Source organism: Girardinichthys multiradiatus, chromosome 12 (assembly GCF_021462225.1).
Source record: "Girardinichthys multiradiatus isolate DD_20200921_A chromosome 12, DD_fGirMul_XY1, whole genome shotgun sequence".
Classification (NCBI taxonomy): Eukaryota; Metazoa; Chordata; class Actinopteri; order Cyprinodontiformes; family Goodeidae; genus Girardinichthys; species Girardinichthys multiradiatus.
In genome coordinates this window covers 39,848,384-39,873,447 of record NC_061805.1, presented here as the reverse complement: position 1 = coordinate 39,873,447, position 25,064 = coordinate 39,848,384, and the positions used below count along the sequence as shown (strand labels likewise).

At 40.7% G+C, this 25,064-nt stretch overlaps 2 protein-coding genes across 4 annotated transcripts in view; both read left to right on the top strand.

Annotated features, from left to right (window-relative positions):
- The window catches only part of adgra2 (adhesion G protein-coupled receptor A2), a 64,917-nt gene extending 61,218 nt beyond the window's left edge, over positions 1–3,699 (top strand). The window contains exon 19 of the mRNA XM_047381817.1: positions 4–3,699. Within this exon, the coding sequence (XP_047237773.1) occupies positions 4–1,423 (1,420 nt within the window). The 3' untranslated portion in view covers positions 1,424–3,699. The remainder of the gene's footprint in view (positions 1–3) is intronic.
- Positions 3,700–5,475: 1,776 nt separating this feature from the next.
- rab11fip1a (RAB11 family interacting protein 1 (class I) a) lies at positions 5,476–24,320 on the top strand. 3 transcript variants are annotated; one of them, XM_047382076.1, is made up of 6 exons: positions 5,476–6,179; positions 16,790–17,226; positions 17,358–18,279; positions 19,534–21,273; positions 21,871–21,973; positions 23,067–24,320. In XM_047382076.1, exons 1-6 carry the CDS (start codon positions 5,830–5,832, stop codon positions 23,268–23,270), a joined length of 3,756 nt encoding a protein of 1,251 aa, XP_047238032.1. In that variant the 5' UTR covers positions 5,476–5,829; the 3' UTR covers positions 23,271–24,320. The 3 variants fall into 3 exon arrangements, with proteins under 3 accessions (XP_047238032.1, XP_047238030.1, XP_047238033.1); XM_047382074.1 differs by having other exon boundaries at positions 19,531–21,273; XM_047382077.1 differs by lacking the exon at positions 19,534–21,273.
- The last annotated feature ends 744 nt before the right edge of the window (positions 24,321–25,064 follow it).

Below are 25,064 nucleotides of genomic sequence, written 5' to 3'. Positions count from 1 at the left end.
CAGCTGCTGGCTGATCTGGCGCTCAAGTCTAGGATCTTTCTTTGTCCCTGCTGGTTTAGTGGTGTTGGTGACCTGGATTTATTTCCTCTGCGTTGTGCTTCGCTTGAGGCACCGTGTGTCCAAAGAATGCACAGGAACCACCCTGTCCTCTTCTGGAACAGAAGGCCATCCTGCACTGGCAGGAAGCACGAGCCTGCTCTCCACGGACTCAGCGGGGAGACCTATAACCCCAGCCGTGCCTCCAGAGGATCAGTACTCACTGAAGACACAGTTCTATGTGCTGGTAGCCACCCACTTCCTTTTTGCGGCTCTTTGGTGTTGTGGAGCTATGGCAGTGTGGCTAACAGGACACACAAGCTTGCTGTTCAGCTGTCTCTATGGCATAGTCGCCACAGTTTTAGGGGTGTTTCTGGTGGTGCACCACTGCTTTCGACGCCGTGACGTGCAGGCATCGTGGCTGGGTTGCTGCCCAGGCTATCGTCGCTCCCATCCCATGTCCACCTACACAAACACTTGCACCACCGGAAGTGGAGTGCAGACATCCGAGCAAGGATCCCAGCTTTTCATCAACTGCCATCAACCCGCTGACTCTAACAACTCGTCCTCAGCCAGGTCATCATCCACACCAAGTGGGATCAGCAGCATAGGACCTGGGCCGTGCAAGCTCACAAACTTGTTGCAGGTGGCACAGGACAATCCAAGCAACACTTCACGTGTTCCTACCAGCAATAACACCAGCACTAGTACAGACAACATCACAAAGCCAACAAACAATATTCTTCCCTCCATAAACTCTTCAGCCCCAGTACATCCCCAGAGAAGAAAAGTCACTAGCAGAACTAAACAAGGGAGTAGTCAGCAATATCATCGGGGTGAGGTCAGAAGCCACTACCGCCTGAAAGCTCTGAGGACAGCTGGAGGGGGTGGCAGTCTTGGAGCTTTAGGGCCGACAGGATCGGAGCACCTTAATTCATCGCATGTTGTTTACAAGCAGGCCACAAGCGAGAATGGCAGCATCCACCACAGTCTCTCAGAGAACCAGGCCAGCCTGCTGACAAACGGAAAGCGGGTGGGCGAGTCGGCAGCCACCAGCCCCTCTGAGTGGAGTGATGGAGGCAGCAGCGGGAGCCGCAAACCCTTCCCTCTGCCGCCCTCTGCTGCCAGCAGAGTGGCTATGCACAGCACTCAGAGACGATGCTCCAGCAGAGACAATTTGAAAGTGGCAGCTTCTGCAGAACGAGAAACGAAACGCTCCTCCTATCCTTTGAACTGTGTTGCCACCACCGTGTCGGGGGGTGCTGCCCTAAATGGCACCCTGAAAACCTCGGTGCTCGCGCTTGACCAGGACATGAGCGGAACAGATCAATCCCAGAGTTCTGTTGGAATGAAGACTGGTTTGTGGAAAAGTGAAACCACAGTATAAATTTGGGTGAACTTCTATACATGACCTTAATGAAATGACTGGGTTTGACGTTTTCTTAACAATTATATAATTTAAGGTATAATATCACAAAGGCATCCAGGACCCTAAACTGGTACTTTTGCCTCTGTAACATTGTAAGGTTGATGTGAAATATTAAGGCAGTTTCTGTTATTGTCATGTTCAAAGCATACGCATTTATTTTAATCACTTTACAAAAAAATGTGTACAAGATATTTTTAATTTGGCATATGATGTTGTATTTGGATGCCTAATAAAAGCTTTATTGTTTTGGTTGTAAATTTCCTATGCATAAGAACTATAGCATAAAATGGAGTGCAAGCCGCCTTTTTCCAAAGCACATCTATATGCATTTAACGTGAAGGCAACCTTTGACACTTATGTTATTGCCTGTGCTCATGTATGCACTTGTATGTTTGCAGTTGTCGTGTGTATGTGTGGTGTGTGCATATGTGCACACATATTAAGAGAACTGCGTATGAATGAGTGTTGCTGTACAATCTCAGAGTGAATTAAAAATGTGGGACATTTGACAATAGTAGATTTAATCAGTTTTCTCTTTTTTGCTGAAAAATGTTGCCTTATTTATGATATGAGAACAGAACAAACATACGGAGCCTTACAAAAGTATTCCTACTCCTTTAAACGTTTTCAGATTGTGTCACATTCCAACCATAAACCTCAGTATTTTAATCATATTTTTATATGATAGACCAACGCAGAGTAATGCATAATTATAAAATAAAAGGAAGGATACCCATAGTTTTTAAGTTGTTTACAAATGAACAAAATCCGATGTAATCAACGTCCTTGAGAAGTCATGTAATTAGGTAACTTAGTTCCATTGCGTTTAATTTCATTTCAGCATATGCCCGGCTGTTCTGTGAGGGCCTGAATGATTTGTAGGAGAACATTAGTGAACAAATGGAACCATGAAGACCTAGGAATACAGCAGACGGGTCAGGGATAAAGTTGCAGAGAAGTTTAAAGGAGGTTTAGGTTATAAAACGATATCTCAAGTTTTGGACATCTCACAGAGCTCTGTTCAATCCATCATCTGAAAATGCAAAAAATATGGCACTTCTGGAAACCTTCCAAGGCACGGCAGTTCACCTAAACTGGCAACCCGGGCAGGGTTAATCAGAGAATCAGCCAAGAGGCACATGGGAACTCTGGAGGAGCTGCAGAAATACACAGCTAATGTGGGAGCTGTAGAACTCAGCAGCTACCCTGTTGACAAGATTTCTATTAGCTGGGTACTCAACAAATCTGGTCTTTTTGGAACAGATGTGAGAAAAAAAGTCTCCTTTCAAAGAAAGCCATACAAAGTCCTGTTTTAGGATTGCTACAAGCAATGCATAGAACACTGCAAACGTGCAAAAAGGTGCTTGAAATGCAACTTTTTGGGATATATAAAAAATTATGTTTTTGTTGGTCAACTAACACTGCATATCACCCTAAACATACCATCCCCAGGTAATATATGGTGGTGGCAGTATTATGCTTTGGGGTTGCTTTTTGTTCAGAGGGGAGACGTATGGAAAGCCAGATGGGACAGGGGCCTGTATAGGACAGATGTAAGTACACAACATGTTAGAGGCTTCAAAAGACTAGACAGGGGCACAGGCTCCCCTTCCAGCAGAATCACAACCATAAACATAACCAGAGCTACAATGGAATGATATAAATTTAAAGCATTTCAATTTGTTAGGAGGGCTTAGTCAAATTTCAGACCGAAATCAAATGTTTAATCTGTGAAAAGATTTGAAAGTTGATGGTCATAACACTATTAGTCGAATCTGACTAGCTGTAAGAGCTTAGAAGAGATAGCTTACAGAGAAGAAAAGGCAAAGATTTTTAATTTTAGATAGAAACATACCCCAAAACTGCAGCAAGTGGTACTGCTACAAACTATTGACTCAATGGCTGAATACAAACGCCACACATTTCAGATTTTTGTTTGTGAAAAATGTTATATTTTTTGTCCACTTCACAATTATGTGGGACTTTGTGTTGGTCTATCAGATAAAATTCTAATTATGTTAAGGTTTGAGGTTGTGATATGACAAAATGTTCAAGGGTTATGAATACACAAGGCACTGTGAGGGGTAAAAAAGATTATTCTGAAATGTACTGACTACTTTTACTTCAAACAAAGATTTTTTTCCAATCAAATACTGAAATGACTGCTCTGATAACAGCAAATTCATTGAGACTGAAAATTTTCCAAACGCATAAAACTTACTTTACTTCAAAAATATGATTTTGTCATTATTGTAGAAGTGTTTAACCTCTTTAATGAGTTTTAACAAAATACTTGTCATACATCTGATGCTACATCAGAAATGTTTTTAGTACATGTACAGGGAACAAATGCATACTTCTGTTTCTGTTTGGGAAATAACCCAAGCAGGGAAAAACATGTCCACCAACAACACGCTGCAACGTTTTCCATTGTTCTTTGGATTAGACATTGCAGTTTGTTAATCTGGGGTGTTTCAACATGCTCATGGTGATGCATAATTTGTGGGTATGACTTCAGGCGCAAACCAGGATGTGAGTGTGACTCATACCTCTAATGACAAACTATTTTAAACGTCAAGACAGACCAGTTCTGTTCACATGGCTATGTGAATTTTAAAATTGTCCTGTGGAATTAAGTGCACAAATTTGAATTAATTTGGAACCTTCTCTAATCCATAGTGGGTCAAAACTTTACCTACGGTCTGAACTTTAGACAAACCACACATTATTAGGATAAATGACCTTTGGCAGGTCTCAGTGAGTACACATACTTTTTGTTGCCATCAACAGGGTACTGACATAAATCTATTAAGCTCTTTAATCAGAAATGGAAGAGCTATGTTAAATTTGTTTGTTTTCTTTTACAGAGCTGACATTTATGTATAGTCATTGAATTTCCATTGGATTGAGGTCGGGCCCATTTGAAAGGTTTAGGGTTAGCCAGTTTGTATGTGTGTTTCACTATCCTGCTGGCACCCAGTGGTGTCCAAGTATTAACCATCTAATTATTGATTTGAGTTGAAGGTAGACTTCCATCTTTCCTTTTTCCCTCACTTTGTGTAATGTGCCAGTATCACTGTCAAAGCAGTCTCTCAGCATAATACTACACCACCACAATGGTTGCCAGTTGGTACAGTGTTTTTAAAATTTAAGTCTCACCTTGACTTATGCAAAAATTATTATTGTAGCTCAGTCTTTGTCTAGTTGGACTGTAAATAATTAGAATAGACTTGGCTTGTGTGTGGGCAGCTGCAAATTTCAGTCAAGTTGATATAGGAATTTTGGAGGAGTGTTTTTTCTTGGGGGCACCCTCCCAATCCAATGTAATGTTGAACTTTCTTCACTTTGGGCATTGATGTTGGCGTTCCTGCACCACCTAGTTATAATAGACTTGATCCTTAGTAGTTCCCAGATTCTGCCCATAGATCATAATCAGTGCCCTTTAATCTGTGGGTGACTGTGCAGATCTCTGAAACTTGGACACATTTGGGTGTTCCAACGGGCACAGTAATCCCAAACACACACTAAAATCTGTTTTGAAATTCCAAAAGCAGGCTAGGATTTAGCTCATGCAATGGCCGCGACCTCGACTCTATTGATAATTTATTAACTGCTTACATTTGTTTGGCTCCTTGTTGACAACTCGGTGTGAGATAAATTTCTGCCCTGTTTAGCAAAAATGTGGATTAACATTTCGTCAAATTAACAAAGATTCCACCTGAAAAGAGAAAAATACATTTAACTTGTGAACATCCAGAAAAAAACTCATGTCTAAATAAAATTAACAAATTAAAACATATATATATATATATATATATATATATATATCACTCTACTGTGGTTCGTCTTATTCGCTACTGTCATTTTTTTCACTTTCCTGATCAACAGCGGATTAAAAACAAATTGACGGTAAACATGCAATTTTTCTCTGTCCAATCATTGCCAAGCTTTAAAACACTGACACTAATTTCAACCAATCAGAGGGCTACATGCAGAGTGTGGGTGGGGACTGATCACATCAGGGAAGTGAACTGTGAAACTTGACGCGGCTGTAAAAGAGGGAGTTGTTCTCTCTACAGCCGCTGATTCAGTGAACAATGTCCAGTTTAAGTTACCCTGGCTAGTTTATTGTTATCAGGGGCTAAGAAAAAGGTCTGTAAGGGTGAAGTTTGAAGGTAGACAATTACGACACCGAGCTTCCTGAACAGAACCAACCTTGAGGTAGTCGACACCAACAGCACCAGAGGACGCCGAAGGTGAAAAATTAAAGTCCACGATAAGGTTAACAAGCTCTTCAACGTGTTAAGCTATTGTTAAAAAAGAGCTCGGGTCAACTTTTACTCTAACTTGACGGACTTTTAAAGATGTCTCTACTCGACCAGAGCCAGCAATGGCTTCCAACAAGTGTGGTGGTAACGGTGCACCAGGCTCGGAACCTGCGGACCAAGGGCAAGAATGGCACCAACGACGCCTACGCCATCATCCAGGTGGCCAAAGAGAAGTTCTCCACCTCGGTGTCGGAGAAATGTGTCGCTCCGGTGTGGAAGGAGGAGGCTTCGTTTGACCTGCCGCTCTTCCATCCGGGAAACGTCGAGCGCTGTACGCTGTACATCGTAGTCATGCACCGTGCCCAGGTGGGACTGGACAAGTTCTTGGGTCAGGCCGTGGTAAACCTGCTGGAACATCATGACGATAAGTCCCGCAAGAAGACCGAGTAAGTGGCTACAACAAAAAGGGAAAAAAATTATAATTTTAATTATAAACCGTACTTCATTACGGTTTTCTCCAAAAAACACAGAAAAATGTCCAATTAAAACAATTTTCATTCCAAATGGAAATAGTTACATTTTACAGTAAACAAATCTTTAATAACTGACCAAACAAATTAACAGGCAAATTAAAATGTAAAAAACTACTAACTTTAATTTCAGGCCCTAATTGTTAGATATTTTTTGTAAAACAGGTACTTGCATGTTGCTTTCACTTAATTTTTTTTCTGTTTTAAATGCACAGCTGAGCCTAAATTGAAAACAAAGGAACTATACTCTTCAGCTTCATGTAAAAATGCCACTTGGATGGCTAATTATTTGAATACGTTCTCTATTACCTGATTGATCTTCACACTATCAAGAGGCTGCTGTATAAACTTAGTGAAGAGAAGTTCTTCCAAGTTTTACACATTCAAAGATCACCTATATTAGAGAACACGGTGCTTCTATTTCTTTTATTTTACCAATAAGTACAAGGGGAAATAGTCTATCTTTCTCTTTCTTTTAAAAAGGAACCTGATCTGGGTTGAGCCGTCATGGACCTTTAAAATAGTGCTTTAGTTGGTGAGTTTAATAGAGGCCAGTGGTGTCCTTTTCCAGTCCTCGAAGGTTTGTCTTGTGAATTAATCATTTCGGTTCCTCCCTGCTCCATCATAGCTGATCAGAATGGCTCCTAAGCACGTCAGCAAGTTCTCCAGAGGCCATGAAATGTGTCTTTCATTTAAATCAGGTTTCAAATCTGGTATAAGCTGTTTGAGCCATTGATGGGTGTTGGGAATGCAAAGACAAAGCATATAATAATTAAGCAATAAGGAAATGTGAACTGCATTAGAACTGAAAGAAGCAGGAGTGTTTATGCTTGTTGAATGTAAACTGTTCTTGTTTCCTACATGTCACACTGTTGAACCTTAATAGAATCTCTCATATCTGCTTCCCTGTTATCAGTATTAGTTCAGAAAAAAATAGAGAACGTTTAACTGCTTTGTCTGTTGTCATTAGACCAAGCCTGAATATTTGTCTGGAACTTTTACTTCATAAATTGGTCTGAAGCCAACATCTGATTTGATGACAGAGGCCTATTTAGAAGTGATCTTCTCACTGTGCCGGCGATAATCTCACACATTCAGTGGGAAGTATTTAGATGCCGACACCCATGCATTACATAAATCAGGAAGACATTCGTGGTTTGACGTAGCAAAGGGTGTAATATAAGTGTGATGGCCGTCAAAATAAAAACACGGCCTGACTGTTGAATTGGGAGACAGAAAATGTAAAAATAAAACTAGTTTCATTTGGACTCTTTGTTTACGTAACTCTTGGTGTGTTTCCACAATTGGTCTTTATTTTTAAACTGACCTTTTAGAAAAACTGTGTGAGCCTGAGATTATGAGCTCTCTATAGCCACACAACCAGGCCCTGCCATGATATTGCTCTTAAATGACCTCATTCAATTGGTTACGATGGCGTCATATCTTAGGTTTTATCTAATGTTTGCTCAGTTTGTTTTTATAGCTTTGTGGCGAAGTTCAGTTCTTGCTGTTTTCCTTCTCTGTTCTGCCAGCCCACCTTGCTGATTCAGACTCCCTCAAGGTTTAGTGTGCACACTGGTATTGGATGTTATGCTTTTTCCTTGAAGTGTGTGGTGTTAGGTTACTTTCCTGCTTCCCTGTTGTGCTCAGCCTGTGTGTGACATTGACATTTTTGTTTTCTACCTGAAAGGGAGCTTTAATATTTGTCTGTTGCTGCAAGTAGAGATTATTTTTCATTGGTGTTAAGACTTTAGAGGGATTTCTTTGTTAAATAATTTTATCGCTTAAATATTATACAACATGAATAATTATCCATGCAAGGAACACTTATGAAACATAGGTTGACATATTTGGTTATCTTGTGATTTACTCTAGGGATGCACTGATGAGGCTTTTACTTGTCAATACTTATTTCCTGTTGTCTCTCAGATCTGACATGCCAAGCACAATATTCTTAAAAATTATAATGGATGCAAACTCATTCTAATCAGCTTTGATTTAATTCAGCAATTAAATGTTTTAAATAGAGATGCAACAATCGGCCAGTCTAAACCTTGACCCCGGATTGACACTGATCGGTCAATCAGATTCGTTTTTTCTATTCAATAAATACATCAGAACTACAAACACCCACTTTTTTTCTCTATAAATGCATCAACAACCAGCATGCACTTTGATTCACTATTTTAGGGTCTAAAATGCTTTGGTGGAAATGTGGATAGTCTTGAAATGTCATCTCTTTCTGGGGGATTTAATAGGACCTTGTCTATCAAGGAAGCCTCCCATCTTCTCTATTATGTGTCATAGTTATTTAAAACAAATATCTGTGAAATTCGATATTGGCAAATCCCATCTCATGGAAAATCAGATTTTCAGGCTAGGAAAACCGGATTGGTGCATCTATAATAACGAATATTTATAGTAAAAAACAATGTGCAAACAGTTTTTTTTTTTTTTTACTAAACTCTATTCAATTCAATTCAGTTTTATTTATATAGCGCCAATTCACAACACATGCTGTCTCAAGGCACTTCACAACAGTCAGGTACATACATTTCAATTAATCCTAATCATTGAACAGTGCAGTCAGAGTTACTTATTTATTCAAATTGGATAAAAAGTTTTTCTGTCTAAGGAAACCCAGCAGATTGCATCCAGTCAGTGACTTGCAGCATTCACTCCTCCTGGATGAGCATGTAGAGACAGTGGACAGTCACTGGCGTTGACTTTGCAGCAATCCCTCATACTGAGCATGCATGTAGCGACAGTGGAGAGGAAAAACTCCCTCTTAACAGGAAGAAACTTCCAGCAGAACCAGGCTCAGTGTGAGCGGCCATTTGCCACGACCGACTGGGGGTTTGAGAGAACAGAGCAGAGACACAAAAAGAACACAGAAGCACTGATCCAGGAGTCCTTTCTATGGGAAGGAAAAGTAAATGTTAATGGATGTAGCTCCTTTAGTCATTTCACCTAGAAAGAAAGAACAGATAAACTCTGAGCCAGTTTTCAAGGTTAGAGTCTGAAAGAGAGCACATATAATTAGTTACAGTAAAAGCTCAGTCAATTTCCATGTCTAGGAGAGAGAAAGGGTTAAACACTGAAATACAGGGCTATGTGGATCATCGGTAGAGGGTGAGCATTAAGTTGTTGCCAGCAGAAGCTTGGACGATGCCCCTCTCCAGAAAGGTGTCACAGGTAGACACAAAGCCAGGCCAGTTGTAGCTTCTAGGAAGAGAAAAGAGAGAACAAGGTTAAAAGCTGAAATAACAGCAAATAATGCAAAATTGGAGAGCAGTGAGAGAATGTAGCGAAGAGGGTGAAAGTGGTCATTATGTCCTCCAGCAGCCTAAGCCTATAGCAGCATAACTACACAGATAGTTTCAGTTCAGATTATTTAGTTAAGCGGCGCTTATTTACAACAATGTCGTCTCAAGGAACCTCACAAAGGGTCCCACTGATGGCCATTGTTATACTAAAAACCACAAGGATTGGGATACCTCCCTCTGTCAGACTGATTATAACCATTGGAAAAGAGAAGGGGTCACACAGGTAGCAGAAATGGAGGGTGTGCTCAAAAGAAGAAGCATTGTTTTGATGCATCTAATCAAAAAGTGAGGAGTCCAGTGATGCAAATAGCCCCTGCCACTGGACAGATGCAGATAAATCTATGAAGTGCTGGGGAAATTTGACCAACCCAAAAGCTACAGTGGCAGGTTTACAAGTTTAACAGCAGACCTCAATTTCTAAAGCCTGTGTTGGATGCAGCAATATAGCCTGAGATGCTGTTGCACTCTAGCAAATGCAGTCATGAGAAAAAACAACAACCAAATAATAAGGTTGTTTTTACATTTTTTGTGCAAGGCGTTTGGCAAGAACAACCAAACTTTCTATGGAGAAGCTGAACCATGAAAAGGCCTGGAAACGGCAGGTTACACATCAGGATGTGTGTGTTCACATTAGGGCTGAAATAATTAATCAGATTAATCGAGATGAATTGATTATTGAAATAATCGTCAACAAATTTAGTAATCTAATAATCATTAACTGGAGTATACAGACTCTTAAACGTGCCAGGTGCTGAAAGAATAACCCACTGAGATCACTAATTAGGCCACAATTGTAAAAAAACTACATTTTAAGATGCAAAACCTTTGTCTGTAAATATGCTCTATCCAGGACTCTTTAGGTGGCATAGCTTTACCTTCAGCTGAAAAAAAAAACCTCCTATTAAGCACCTTTTGCTATCCGATTATTAATCGGTTAATAGTAAAAATAGTCAACAGATAAACAGCAAAATAATCATTAGTTGCATCGCTACCTAACATACATGGTTTTGTTACTATGGTTTTACAGAGTTAAGAATAGTGAGATGAAGACAAAGTAATAGTGCCTGGTAAAATTACCCAAATTTCTCACCAGCCAACCATGGCTGATGAAATAAACTTTTTCTATTCACCCTGGATGTGGGGTGCCAATATTGTAATGCTAATAATGTCAACCTCAATGGAACTTAAATATGTCTAACTCACGACCCGATAACCTCCCAATCCCACAGTTATGTAGCTTTCCTTTTGAAAACACTGTTCAGGTAAACTGATTTTAATCATTTTTTTAGTGATGATAATTACTATTAATATTGTAAGCCTTTAAAGTATCCACTTAAAGTAACCCTTTTCTTGTTTAAGTTTCAGTTAAAAAATAGGAAATATTTCAGTTTGGCACAACGTGCTTTAAATGTAACATTAGCTTTCAGCTAAAAGGATGATGAACAAGTACTTGTCATTCTAATTAGAGCTTAAACAATTAATCTGATTAATTGATTAGCAAAATAATCGTTTGCTGCAGCCGTAATTCTGATAATGTGATTCAGCATAAAATATGTGACTTACTTCCTTGACAGTCACAACATTTAAAAGTTATACTAGTCACTTTTTTCATGGCTAATTCCTGAGGAACATGCTTTAACTCTTTGGAGGTCCTATTAGGTGTCAATACTATACAAGGTTTTACTTATGTTAACTACATATAAGAACAGACCAACACAGTATTTAAAAACACACGTATGCCTATTTGTCAGACATTGTTTTTATTCTATGTTGATAATTTGATGCAATGTATCTTGGGATGTTGTTTCCTGGATGAAGTCAGCAGTATACTGGTCAGGTCTCACAGGCCCAGTTCTCTAGTGTCAGGTGTCCAGACACCTGAGCCTCTGTGTTTACTGTCTAAACAAAGATCATAACAATTACATTCAAAGTTTCTTATCTTGACGTAGGACCGAAACCTGCATATTCACCCAGCATTAAAACTGAACTTATTCGAAGCTGAGCACTTCTGTCCTGCACTGCCCTAGAAATAATTTTCATTTAGAAAATATTAGCACTTCCACACAAAAAGCTCCGATGTTCAAGAGAAGGTATGATACCAGCCAGATTTTATGAAACCAGCCGATTTAGTGAAACTCCTTTGATTAGCTTGGTGCTGCTCAGTCTGTCTCGTGTTAATCATTACATGTAAAACAGAAGTGCTTTCAGGAGAGTAAACCTGTCCAGCAGGACCAGTGAGGACATAACCTCAGGGTTATAACTCTATTATATGCAAACAAAACAACTTCTCACATCCTTCTAATAACTACATCATTGTCTTTACTTAAGGTGCACGCCCTCCAGTAATTGTTTTGAACAACAGCAACAAACCCTTTCTTGACTGACTTGGTAAAGTGTTATTAGCTTGTCCTTATGGTTTGACTTCATTAGTGATTGTTTGACTCAGCCTTTTCAGTTTGAAGTGGGAGGATATGAAAGGTTTGAGTTTAACTTACTGTACTGCTGTACAGTAAGATCCTCACTGCAGGTTTGAAAGTGCTTGAGGAATGTTGGTTCACTCCCAAACTTGCTTCCTGACTCTTATTCCCACAGGTTGCTGTTTAGATGCTACGAGATAGAAAAATCAATGGAGCAAATAGAAATCCCACATGTAATGTAGATAACTAACTTGTTGAATTCACACAAGGTTTTGTGCAGTGATTTATTTCTTAGGCAGATTTTATCTCTACAACGTATAGATGGATAAGATCGGCATATATTTAGGATTTTGATTTAAGAAAAGCATCGATTCAAGAATTTTACTTAAAGTCAGAGAGTGGCAGGACTCTCCCTTCAAACTGAAAAGCTGTAAGAGGGAAAAGCAGGTATATATTGGGCACTTATACTACAGTACTACTATATGTAGGACATACCGACCTCTGATTACTTTGCTTTGGTTAGCGTTTAAAGGGGCCTTCCAGAACACTCTTACTTATTACCCTTGCAGACAATAAGTAGTGATGCTACACAAAGGCTATAAGGTGTAGACTGGGGGTGCCTGAACAATGCTGCAATTGTCAGGCTTTGTTGCACCTATTTTAGCACTCTAAACAGCACCTGGAGCTAGCTGTACTAAGGTTAAAGGTGCCATTCTGACCAGACAGCCTTTTAGTTTCAGCTGACATGAAGGACTCCAGCTTTGCTGGAGATTTGTGTTCTTGTAGAAGTTCTCTGCTCATAAAAGCTAGATCAAAGGTCGGTTCACAGAGATTAAACCGAATTAACTACATAGCTGCATAATTCACCACCTAAAAGTTCTGAGCCACATTCACAACCACAACAGAAATAAATGTGTTCCTTTCTTTTATTTCGAAGTTTTCTGCCAAACGTTCTTAAATGTTGATAAGAAGCACTGTGCCTCAACTCGCGTTCAGTTTGTCATCGCATCACTTTTACTGTGTGCTCTCCGCTAGTTTATTCACATCTCTGATTGTCTTTGTTCACATAACTTGTGGTTCAGTATGATCGATTTCCAACAAACTTACTCCCATACTCATATTATTGCTGTTGCTGCTGGAAAGCATAAAATACCAACATTCTTTTTACCTTGCAGCCAATTAGAACTGTCCGTTTATTGATGGTCATTTTACCACAAACCTTCTCTTCATTATGATCCTGATTTTATATTACTGCAGCATCAGGGATGGGCGATATATATACTTTGAAAATGTTTTTATTGTATCTAATACCAATGAGCATAAACGTGAAAAAGGTATACATTGTATAACCTCAGAACATCAGTTACACTAAAGAGTAAAATGTTGCATATACATTTTAAAGTTCATCCATTTTGGTTAAGGGTTATCATCATTAATCCCAATTCTTATCACCAAATATTTTTTCCTACCAACGATGAACTATCCGATAATTGTCCAACCCTGGCATCCTCTATCATAAGCCACACTGGTGTAAATGAAATGCAACATTTGTGCTATTATTTTGGCAATGCATGCCTGTACAATGGTCAAAATGGAAAAGTCAAACTGATCTTTACAGAGGAGTGCATAGATGTGTAACAGCCTGACTGCATTTGCTGGCATTCAGCAGACAGCCAGATCTAAACCTGACTACATCCATCAGAAAAAAATAAGACATTTGACAGTTTTGTTATTTACAGATGACAGGTCACAATGCAGTCATGTGTGTGGGGAGAATTTAAAAAACAGACTACACCCATTGGGTTCAAAAGCGTGTAAAACCGGTTTAAGAGAATTACCTTTAAGGAATCAATGCTCTAGGCGACCCTACTGCTTTCACTCATCATTACGGAGTTTAGGTCTGCTCTTCTTTACAACATACCTTAGGTTGATTGCAGGTGTTTAGACACAGAAAGCTCTTCTGTAGTCTTTCCACAACATTATACAGGGGTTGGACAATGAAACTGAAACACCTGTCATTTTAGTGTGGGAGGTTTCATGGCTAAATTGGACCAGCCTGGTAGCCAGTTTTCATTGATTGCACATTGCACCAGTAAGAGCTGAGTGTGAAGGTTCAATTAGCAGGGTAAGAGCACAGTTTTGCTCAAAATATTGAAATGCACACAACATTATGGGTGACATACCAGAGTTCAAAGGAGGACAAATTGTTGGTGCACGTCTTGCTGGCGCATCTGTGACCGAGACAGCAAGTCTTTGTGATGTATCAAGAGCCACGGTATCCAGGGTAATGTCAGCATACCACCAAGAAGGACAAACCACATCCAACAGGATTAACTGTGGATGCAAGAGGAAGCTGTCTGAAAGAGATGTTCGGGTGCTAACCCGGATTGTATCCAAAAAACAAAACCACGGCTGCCCAAATCACGGCAGAATTAAATGTGCACCTCAACTCTCCTGTTTCCACCAGAACTGTCCATCAGGAGCTCCACAGGGTCAATATACACGGCCGGGCTGCTATAGCCAAACCTTTGGTCACTCATGCCAATGCCGAACGTCGGTTTCAATGGTGCATGGAGCGCAAATCTTGGGCTGTGGACAATGTGAAACATGTATTGTTCTCTGATGAGTCCACCTTTACTGTTTTCCCCACATCCAGGAGAGTTACGGTGTGGAGAAGCCCCAAAGAAGCGTACCACCCAGACTGTTGCATGTCCAGAGTGAAGCATGGGGGTGGATCAGTGATGGTTTGGGCTGCCATATCATGGCATTCCCTTGGCCCAATACTTGTGCTAGATGGGCGTGTCACTGCCAAGGACCACCGAACCATTCTTGAGGACCATGTGCATCCAATGGTTCAAACATTGTATCCTGAAGGTGGTGCCGTGTATCAGGATGACAATGCACCAATACACACAGCAAGACTGGTGAAAGATTGGTTTGATGAACATGAAAGTGAACATCTCCCATGGCCTGCACAGTCACCAGATCTAAATATTATTGAGCCACTTTGGGGTGTTTTGGAGGAGCAAGTCAGGAAACGTTTTCCTCCACCAGTATCACGTAGTGACCTGGCCACTATCCTGCAAGAAGAATGGCTTAAAATCCTTCTGACCACTGTGCAGGACTTGTATATGTCATTCCCAAGATGAATTGACGCTGTATTGGCCGCAAAAGGAAGCCCTACACCACACTAATAAATTATTGTGGTCTAAAACCAGGTGTTTCAGTTTCATTGTCCAACTCCTGAAAGTGGCCTGAGGTCCAAACTTTGACTGTTCCTTTTAAAAGGTTTATGTTTTATAAGACTCCCTTGTGCTCTGTCGGGGAAAAGGTTCTTGTTATGGTTTGTGTCCCACATTTCACTCCAGAATCCTTTGGTTCTTATAGGAGTTTCTAGTCGGCTTAATAGCTGTAAGGTGGTCAGGTCAAGTAGCTGCAAAACGGGTCCAATTTCTTACCCCACCCTCAGCTAAGACACTTGGTTTGAGGCTGTTGTGGTAATATTTAATGGTCTTATTTTATTATACACCTTTACTTTGGTCTCATTTGTCTAAAAGGACATTGTTCCAGAAATATTACATTTATTCTAATGCAGTTTGGTTAAACCAGACTCATTCTCTGCTGGGTCCTGCTTCCGGTACTTTATATTTACATCTAGAGTGAATAACAGTTGATGAATGAATATATTAGAAAACTTTGTGAAAGCAAGACAACTGTGCAGCTGTCGTATTTGTTACAACGTGTTTGTAGGACACATTGAAAAAAATCTTGAAGAATGAAACAAAGTAATATGTTAATGATCAAAATGTTTAGGGGTGCAAGCAGTAATGGAAATCAGGAAAGCTGAGCTAGCAAGGTCACAAATTAGTTACACCCTAATGTAAAAAAACACATCAGGATGCAAAGCTGTAATAAAAGTGTACAAAAGGGCTTCTTATTTTTATTTATTTAAGTTATTTAGCTTTTTTGGTTATTTTTTTTCAGGTATAAATGATTTACTCAGCAGTTATTATTGCAGCATTATTATGATATTTAACCAAAATCTGTCAAGTCCCAGTCTCATTGTTTCAAAATCAAACTGCAAAATAAATTTCTGATCTTTTTTCTTTGATCGATACGTCACAAAAACAGGAAAGGAGATTTCTTTATATTTCTCAGGAATAAGATTTATGCACAGCTTCTCTATAGATTTACCAGGTAGTAATTACTAGTTATGAATTACTTCAAAGCTGGCCGAGTTTCTTAATTAATAAAGTGATATGAGAAGGACTCTTTAAGTTAACGAGGTCATACACTCCTTACATTTCAAGACCTTTGGAGCCTCCTGCGGGGGATAGGGTTGTTCTGATTAGACCTCAAATCAGACGAGGACATTTTGAATGAAGAAGCAGAGTTAATGTTGGTAAAATGGTCAAACCCAAGCTTTCATAATCACTTCACTTATTCTAAAATATCTTATTGGAAATGTTTTATTGCTTCGTCACATGTAAAAGCCAGACTTAGAAATTTGGAGCTGCAACAATTCCTCCTGTATTCTGTACAAATCAACTGTGTGCCCTAATATAAAGTTGGCATCTAAAGCAGATTTGATAAATAAATGGTTCCGACTTCAGTTTGACTCTTGCTGTCATTAAAGGGGGCCTTTAAAGCTAAATTGCTTGATGGGGTCTGTTGCAGGGTAGGAATCTATATTAAAGGGTATTTTTTTAAGAGGTCTGTTATTAAATGAAAAATAAAATCATGTCATTTAATGTTCATGTGCCACATTCTGTTCTCCTTTCAGCTGGTACAAGCTGGTGGACAAGTCTGGAAAGGAGGACAAGGTGCGAGGGGAGGTGCTCCTAGACATCAAGTTTATGAGAAACAACATGTCAGTGAGCATGTTTGACCTTTCGATGCAGGACAAGCCGCGTTCTCGCATCTCTAAGCTGAAGGACAAAGTCCGTGGAAAAAAGAATGAGGGCTCCTCAGACTCTGTTTCAGCTATCGTTCCACCTGTCAGCCAGGTGCTGACAGACAGTGAGGAAGAAGCTGATGCGCAGTCACTTAATCACTCCTCTGGCGAAAAGAAGAAATCAAAAATCAAAAATATTTTTGCCTCTAAATCAAACTTGCAGCGTAACATGTCCCAGTCGATGTCCACACTTGGGACGCTCCCTGAAAAGAACTCATCCCTCTCTGCCAGCCGCTCATCTGGTCTCAATGTAGATTCCACTGAAGGTAATGTAACCTCTCTGCATGCACCGTTTACTTTGACATCTCTGGCTTCCACCTGCTGTGCAGTACCATTGAAATAAGGGAGTTTTGCATCTCAACAATGACATCATGCTTCCCTGTCTCTCCTCCCACAGGAAAAAAGAAATTCAGACTCCTGGGACACAAGCGAACAGGCAGCTCTGACAGCAAGGTTTCTCTGGGTGCTTTCTCCTTACTGGGCCGGTCCAAGCAGAGCAACAGTGAGCTGAACAACCTGTGCATCAACGGCAGCCATGTGTACACTGAGGAGGCAGAAGCTAAAGCTGGATCTACCCTCAGTCTGAACAGCTCAGGCCTAGGTTCTGTGGAGGATGTCCACAAACACACATCTGATGCCTCTGCAGATATCAATAAAAGTGTATCTGTGCCTTTACACAACCATGAATCGGCAGATAAAGCTCTACTGGAGCAACAGCGCCATCAACAGGAGGAAAATAGAAGGCAGGCAGAGGAAAAGCGCATCGCAGAGGCCAAGAGGATGGAGGAAGAGGAAAAATATAGGGCAGAGGCCAAGAGACTGCAGGATGAAGAACAGCGCAGACAACAGGAGGAGCAGGAGAGGAGAAGATGTTATCTTGAGGATGAAGCAAAGAGGAAAAAACAGGAAGAGGAGGAAAGGAGGAATGAAGAAGAACGCATGAGGCTGGAAGCAGCTGAAAGCCACAGGCTTGAAGAAGAGCGCCAAAAAGCAGAGGACCGTAAACGCCAGGAGGAGGCCTCCATGACTGAAAGGCTGTCAACTCTGTTTGGAATGATCAAAAAGAAGAAGGATGAGGTGCAGCAACAAAGCACAGGTGCGGAGAATCCTGCAGCAGCCCCTCACACTGACTCCAGAAGCCCTGATATACCCATCTCCCACCACACCACAAATCCATTCGACGACATTCCCCGCTCAGATCCTCCACCTGCCAGCGATCAAAGTCTGACTGATCCTCTAAATTTCAGTCGTAACCCACAAACACCTTCTGCCATGGTCTTCCTTAACCGCACCGCTAAAGTGTCTGCAGTCAAACCCAGGTAGGCCAGCATCATTCTCTGTAGCACTGTTTACACAAAACTGCACCAGAACTAAGTAATTGTGTTCACCGTAATGTTATGACCCTGAGTTGTCTTTTTCCGTTTAATCTTGGTTGACTGAAATGTAAACACCCCACCACAGATACACTAGAATTATATTGTCAAAAATGCCTGCTTTCCTTCTCTATACCATGCTTGTAAAATACAGAAACTGGGGGGTTCCACAGGTTTCGTCCTGCTTCCATTCACTGTGACTCTGCCTTTTTGTGGTCTTGTATTACTCTAACTCAGACTGCCAGTTGGTGGTGGACGGACCAGCTAAACTAGTTTGTCTGGCCTGAGAATGTAGGTGTGGTTGGTGTTTGAAAAGATGCTGCTGAACAGGTTGTGGACTCAACAGAGCTCATAAGCAGTCACTAAGCGACAGTCTGTCTCTGTGTGAAACTCTAGGGTGACTAGAGTGTTTAGCTTGTTTTTTTTCCCATCTTGGCTTGTCATTTGGACAGAACTGGAGCATTTCTGATCGTAATGGTAAGATTGTTTTTGTTGGTTTTTTGTTGGCCCTTTTCTTTTATAGTCAAATTTGGTTTCTAAAAGGTTTAAGGGGTAGCAAGTTGTAGACAGGGCAGCCAAGGCTCTGTCCTTTCAAGTCATGTTACATGTGATTCAGTTTCTTTACACATCGGTGTGATGTTGTTTTGCGTACTTTATCCAATATGTGATGATCTCATTGTGATGTTCAGTCATGCCAGAGCAGCGGCTAAAAATAGAAATGGTGATGAGCTACACATAAAGCTGTCAGTTTTGTCTCGTGGTTGGCCTGTATGGTCAGCAGTGGACTGCTCATGATTTTTTAGGGGGAAACAAAAACTTTTGTAAATTATATTGTCTTTATTAGAGATGCACTAGTCAGGCTTTTCCCAGCCAATAACAAGTACCAGTTTTTCTGACACCTGAAAGTAAATGCTCTCGGTAGATGTGTGTAAAGCTCAAGAACTGCCGCAGTTCTGTTTTAAGCATTAAATGTACGGGAGGGGTCAGTTTTTGTAATATTTGACCCCTTGATTACTGATCACAGCCAATCTTGAGAATTGATTGGTGCATCTTTAGTTTTTACCATAGATGTGAAAAAATTAAAGCCGCCTAGCAAAATTTGACATGTGATGCCCTGGTTTAACTGGTGGCGGGTTGTACGTTGTTGAAAGCAACTATGGTCACACTGACCTGTAGGCTTTTGTTTTCACTTCCTAGCAGATTGCCTCAAATTTTGGAGGCTGAACCAGCTGACTACCAAAGCCACAGTCAGCCATGTCCTTCCCCAGCCCAGTCTGAGTCTACCCCCTCTATTGTTCCATCCGAGTGCCCTGATACCTTCTCCAACTTGCACTCATCATTGGCTCCGCCTAACGTAAGCCGAAGTCCGTCTGGTTCTCCTCGTGGCAGCACAGAAGACTTATCGCTGGTTGGATCCGAGGGATCTTCAGCCACCATGGCGGATCAGAGGAGAAGATCACCCCTACCACCCTTATATTCTGTGCACCGAACCCAGCCTGGAGAAAGTCATGTTCCTGTCAGAGACTTCAAGAACCCTGCGTATGTAGAGGATGATGGATCACAACAAAGACAAGTTTCTTTACCGCTTCCAGATTACAACATGCTCTTTCCTCAGAAGAGACACGGAGTGCAAGGCCAAACTCAATGGGACCACCTAGTCTCTGAGCTCAGTCAGAAGCATAGAGACAGTACACCTGAATGTATGGGTCCTGAGATGAGTGTGGATGGACCAGTGGAGCAACCAAATCCTAGGTTGCACGAAACACAGGAGAATCCTGCTATCGGGAAACATCAGGTGACCAAACCTGTGTCGTCGAAAAAAGTAGCAGCCCCTGCTCCACCTAGGCATGCTTCCTCTCAAGTCTCTCCTTCAGTGGTCGTTTCCAGTGAAAGACAGGGCCAGAAGATCACTCCACACTCTCTGCTGAGGTCTAGTTCACCTGCAGTCCCATCATCTGTACAAACTTCTACCACAAGCAGTGGAACGTCAAAAGATGGAGGGAGCAAGGGGCTCTATTCTTCAGCTCCGGCTGCACCTACAACCAGACCACCCAGTGGATTGGCTGCTGATACAACCCCATTAGATGAACAAAGGAAACCACAAGTTGCCTCAAACAAAGAAGCACCCACAGCAAAACCCAGACAAAGGGTTAGTGGCCAAGAGCCAGCAAACCAGGAGGAATCTGCTGCGAAGGCGAGCATCCAAACATTGTCCAATTCAAACATGAGCGGCATGAAGAAAAGGGAGAGCTTTGAACAGTCTAATCAGTTTTCCAGCACTGAACACCTATCTCAAGACTCAAGGGCACAACTACAGCATGATCAAGAAGTGGATATCTTTTCAGGCAATCTGCAGAGAGAGCAGAAATCTGAAAAAAGAGCAGGGATGCCAGAAAATTCTGATAACACCTTTAATCAAGAAAAAACAGTTGATCCTTTTGTTCATTTAAATAGCAATGATTCAGTCAAACTGAGTGAGAGCAGAAAAAAAGATGAGCAGTCAAACCTGGGCAGTCCTGCCTTTCAAAGGAGGAATTCATCGAGAAAGAAGATTGTCCCATCCTCAGTTCGCTCCGAGAACATTTTCCTGCCCCAACAAGAACCGGGATCTAAAGAGGACACTGCCTCTCCCACAACCAATCAGGTGGTTTCTGCAAGACGTGCTGCCAATGCATTTACCCCACGGCAGCCTGAAAGTCACCTGAAACAACAAAGCAGGTTGTATGGAAAAGAGGATCCATCACCAGCTGAAGCTTTTCCTGCGACTTCAGCTTTTCCTTCCCCACAGCACCTCTCTAACCTTCTGGAGGAACCACCAACACAGGCAGAACATTTGTCTGGGGGAAAATCGCTTTTGAAAGCATGGGTGTCCCCCTCCGAACCTCATTCTGCCAGTACTCAGAGTAACAATGGAAGTGGGCTAGGATTGAGTCCACGCAGGTGAGATTGAACAGGTTGATGACAGAACCTTTGGTTCTGATCCATTTTTGATTCATCTAACTGCTTTCAACATGGTGCTTTCGCATTCATAGGAAGGAGAGGTTTTTCATATGGATCTTGGGTGTCACTGTTGACTCGGGGCCTTGAAAGCTGTCCTCATTCTGATTTTTTTTGTTTGAGTGTGGAATCACTTTGAAGATGATGATTTTCAAGAGTCCATATTATGCTTATTTATTTACAGGTTACAATTTAATTTGGGAATGGTGATGGGGTCCATTTCAGCGTTTTGTTTGGCTTTTTCTACTTGCAAAACACTTTTTTTTTTAGCATCTGCACTTTAAGATCTCTTCCTGTAAGTGTTTACTTTGCTCCAACAGCAAGGCAGCAACTCTTTGATAGAAATGTCAGTCATGGAAAAACAGACTAAGATCAAAGAAATACACTAGAAACCTACAAAGCATAATATGACCTCTTTAATTTTACATTCCTTAATTTTACCATCTGTTTATTATTAAATGTTAACATCGTGAAGACCAGTTTATTACCTACTGTGTGGACTTCATAGTAATCTCAACATTTATTTTCCCACATCAACAGGCCTCATCCAGTGAAGCCCATGAGTTCCTCTGAGAGCCAGCCCACCAGTTTTCCTGCTGTAAAGGAGATCAAAGATTGGGACTCTGCTCCTGGAAAAATAAAGGTAAACCATAATTACATGTGCTGCAGATTAAAACAAAAACTAAAAGAGTCAAAATGGATAAACAGCATCTGTTTCCAACCTTCAAGTTTGTAGATTAACCTCAAGGTAATTCATATTTACGGATATTTGTTCATAAAAATAAATGGGTAGTTTATTTTACCATTTAATGTTTTAAAATTTAGAATCATATGCACAGACGTCCATCTGAAGGAGCAACAAACATTCTGTTATTCGAGCAACTGCTTGTGCTTTATTTCTCCTTAGCTGATGGACTCTGGTGTTGAAAATGTTTGAAAAACAATTAGGGGATTTCACAAAGCAATTCATTGCACCAGATTGTGTTTAGTGATATTAAAGTGAGGCGATAAATACATTTTTGCATGAATAATGCAACCTCTTCTGAACTCCCACCCCTCCATGTTCACAGTCCATTCCACCCACTGGACATCCCATATTTAGGGCCTCAATCAGCCTCAGCATATTTACTGCTGTACATTAACACCATTCTGCAAAAAAACTGCAAAATGATTTGTTCTGTTTTAGGTTTGTACTTAATAAAAAGCATTACGGGTTCTAACTTTATGCCCAAAATGCATTGAAAAAGCTCCTTTTGGTGCCTTTTCATTAAAGGCTTCACAGACCTCAAGCTGTGTTTTAAAGATCTCTGTTCATGAACTTTTATCCTGTTTGGATGTCACAAGTTCAGGGATTTTCAGAGATAATCAAACACATTCTAGACTTCTTATAAAACAGTGAAATGACCTTTTAGTTTAACACAGAACATTTTGAAAACCACAAATGTTTTTCTTTCCACTTCCTAGATGTGCACTATGTTGAGTATATGTATCACATACAGTCCCAGCAGAGTACACAAAAGGTTCAGTGAATTTTTTTTGCACAGCACTGTAGGTAACAGAAAGGCCTCGTAAAATTAGGTTGCAAACTTTCTGATATGGCATCACAAACCTTTTTGTTTTCTAACTGAAACCTGTTGTAAACATAACGCTGAATTTTCTAATACACATTCAAGCTTGTTTCCTCCCAAAATGAAATCAACTCCTTCAAATGATCTCCTTGTCTTTGATTCTGTCAGTTGGAAGAGTCTGTGGAAAGCGGCCCTTACAGTCAGCTGACGACAGAGGAGCTGGTGAAGCTGGTGGTGAAACAGCAGATGGACCTGTCCAAGAAAGACTCCAAGATCAAAGAGCTGGAGGAGTACATCGACAATCTACTGGTCCGGGTCATAGAGGAGAAACCCGCCATCTTGCAGGCTCTCAACATTGCCAAGCCAGTTTAAGGGAACAGAGAGAACCTGGCTTATGAAATTTACTATGTTTTATAAATGTATTTGTATTCTTGTCATTCTACTGAAGGGTAGAAACACGATGATTGTCTTTTAATATGTGCACTTTTATTAGTTCTAGAGGTTAACAGGTCTTAAGAGTATTTTAGCATCACTAACAAGCAGTAAAGTTTTATTATTGAACTAAAAGACAATATTAAACTCTAAGGTACAGCTCTTTGGGTTGTTTTAAAGCCTCTATGAACTTTATGTAATATACTCAAAGGGCAGAGAGCACTATCCTTTTTATTTACCTCTTCTCTGACCTTTTTACTCTGAGCTCTGTGTATTTTACTGCTTCCTTGTGAATCATCCCACACCCATCCTTTCTCAGCTGTTTCACACATGTGCATCTTTCTCTCCAAAAGCCTTAATCATTACATTCTTTTTTTTATTCTTTTTGAAAGCATCTGTTTTGTTACCAGTAATGAGCATTCAACACTTTGTAGCGAACACTGTGGAATAACACACTGCCTTTTAGTCTTTTCAGTTACATTTTGCCCATTGTTGCTTGCAGGGAGCTGTTCAGAAAACCAGTGACTAAAAGCAAGCAGCTACTGCTCTATGTGTCACATATGCTTTTGTTTTAATGCATTTATCCAACCTATGCACACAGTTTGGGATATGATGAAGCTGTAGAGCAGAATCCTGCTTTTGTATAATTAATCAAATGTTTTGATCACTGTGATTGTCTGTTTCTATATGTATTTAATATTAACCAAAGGTAATCAGCAGCTAACATTAATAATCCAGCCTTCTCTCAGTCTCAATGAGAGCCTTAATAGAGAACTTATCAGACATATTTGCTTTTATTATGTAGAGAACTGTGCCGTCAATACTTTTTAATGAGTTTTTGAAAAGATTTGTTGGATAACGGCTCTTCTTTTTCATCTCTAGAATGTATAACTTGAAGTGTTTATCTAATAGGTACATACAAATCCTGAAAATCTGTATTATTGAGCTGTTTAGGTTTTATTTGAAATAAAGACACTACGCACTACCAGATTGTTTGTTTGTATAAGGTTTTTTTTTTTCCTGTTCTTCAGCTGTATCAGGAAAATATATTTAATCTATATATAATTTTATATAATACATAATTTGGTGCCCAAACAAGCTGCTTGCTCTATTATCTGTCGTTTTGTGATTAGGTGTTGTGTATTCCCACGTTTTGAATAATACCAAAGAAAAAAAAAAAAAAAGCATGTTACCTATTTTCATGATATGGATCCTAGGTGTTTCCATGACGACATGCAATGACATGACTGACGTTAGGCATAGACCAGCTTGCAGGTCAAGCAAACAATGCGAGTTATTTTTTTTTCATAAATACTCTTCTCTCCATGGTATGAGAGTGTGTAGACCTGTCTAATTGATTAAAAATATATATTGGTTACACCCTGCTAGGTGCAAATGGTCAACAATAATGCTACAGGTTAAAAGAGGAATTCTCTCCCCAGACACCTCCTCCAGCTCCTCCGGGTGGAGCCCAAGGCGATCCCAGGCCAGCCGAGAGACATAGTCCCTCCAGCGTGTCCTGGGCCGTCCCCTGGGCCTCCTCCCAATGGGACGTGCCTGGAACACCTCCCGAGGAAGGCGTCCAGGAGGCATCCGGTATAGATGCCCGAGCCACCTCAACTGGCTCCTCCCGATGTGGAGGAGCAGCGACTCTACTCCGAGCCCCTCCCGGATGGCCGAGCTCCACACTGCTCCTCCTGAAGCCGAGGTTCGACTATCGGCCGGACTCTCCTC

What these genes read in the sequence shown, in the direction of transcription:
- rab11fip1a (XM_047382074.1), top strand. Translation starts at nt 5,830, where the DNA reads ATGTCTCTACTCGACCAGAGCCAGCAATGGCTTCCAACAAGTGTGGTG. An exon ending in CAATGTAGATTCCACTGAAG is followed by an intron (nt 17,227 to 17,357) that starts GTAATGTAACCT and finishes CTCCTCCCACAG; the next exon opens with GAAAAAAGAAATTCAGACTC. An exon ending in CTGCTCCTGGAAAAATAAAG is followed by an intron (nt 21,974 to 23,066) that starts GTAAACCATAAT and finishes TGATTCTGTCAG; the next exon opens with TTGGAAGAGTCTGTGGAAAG.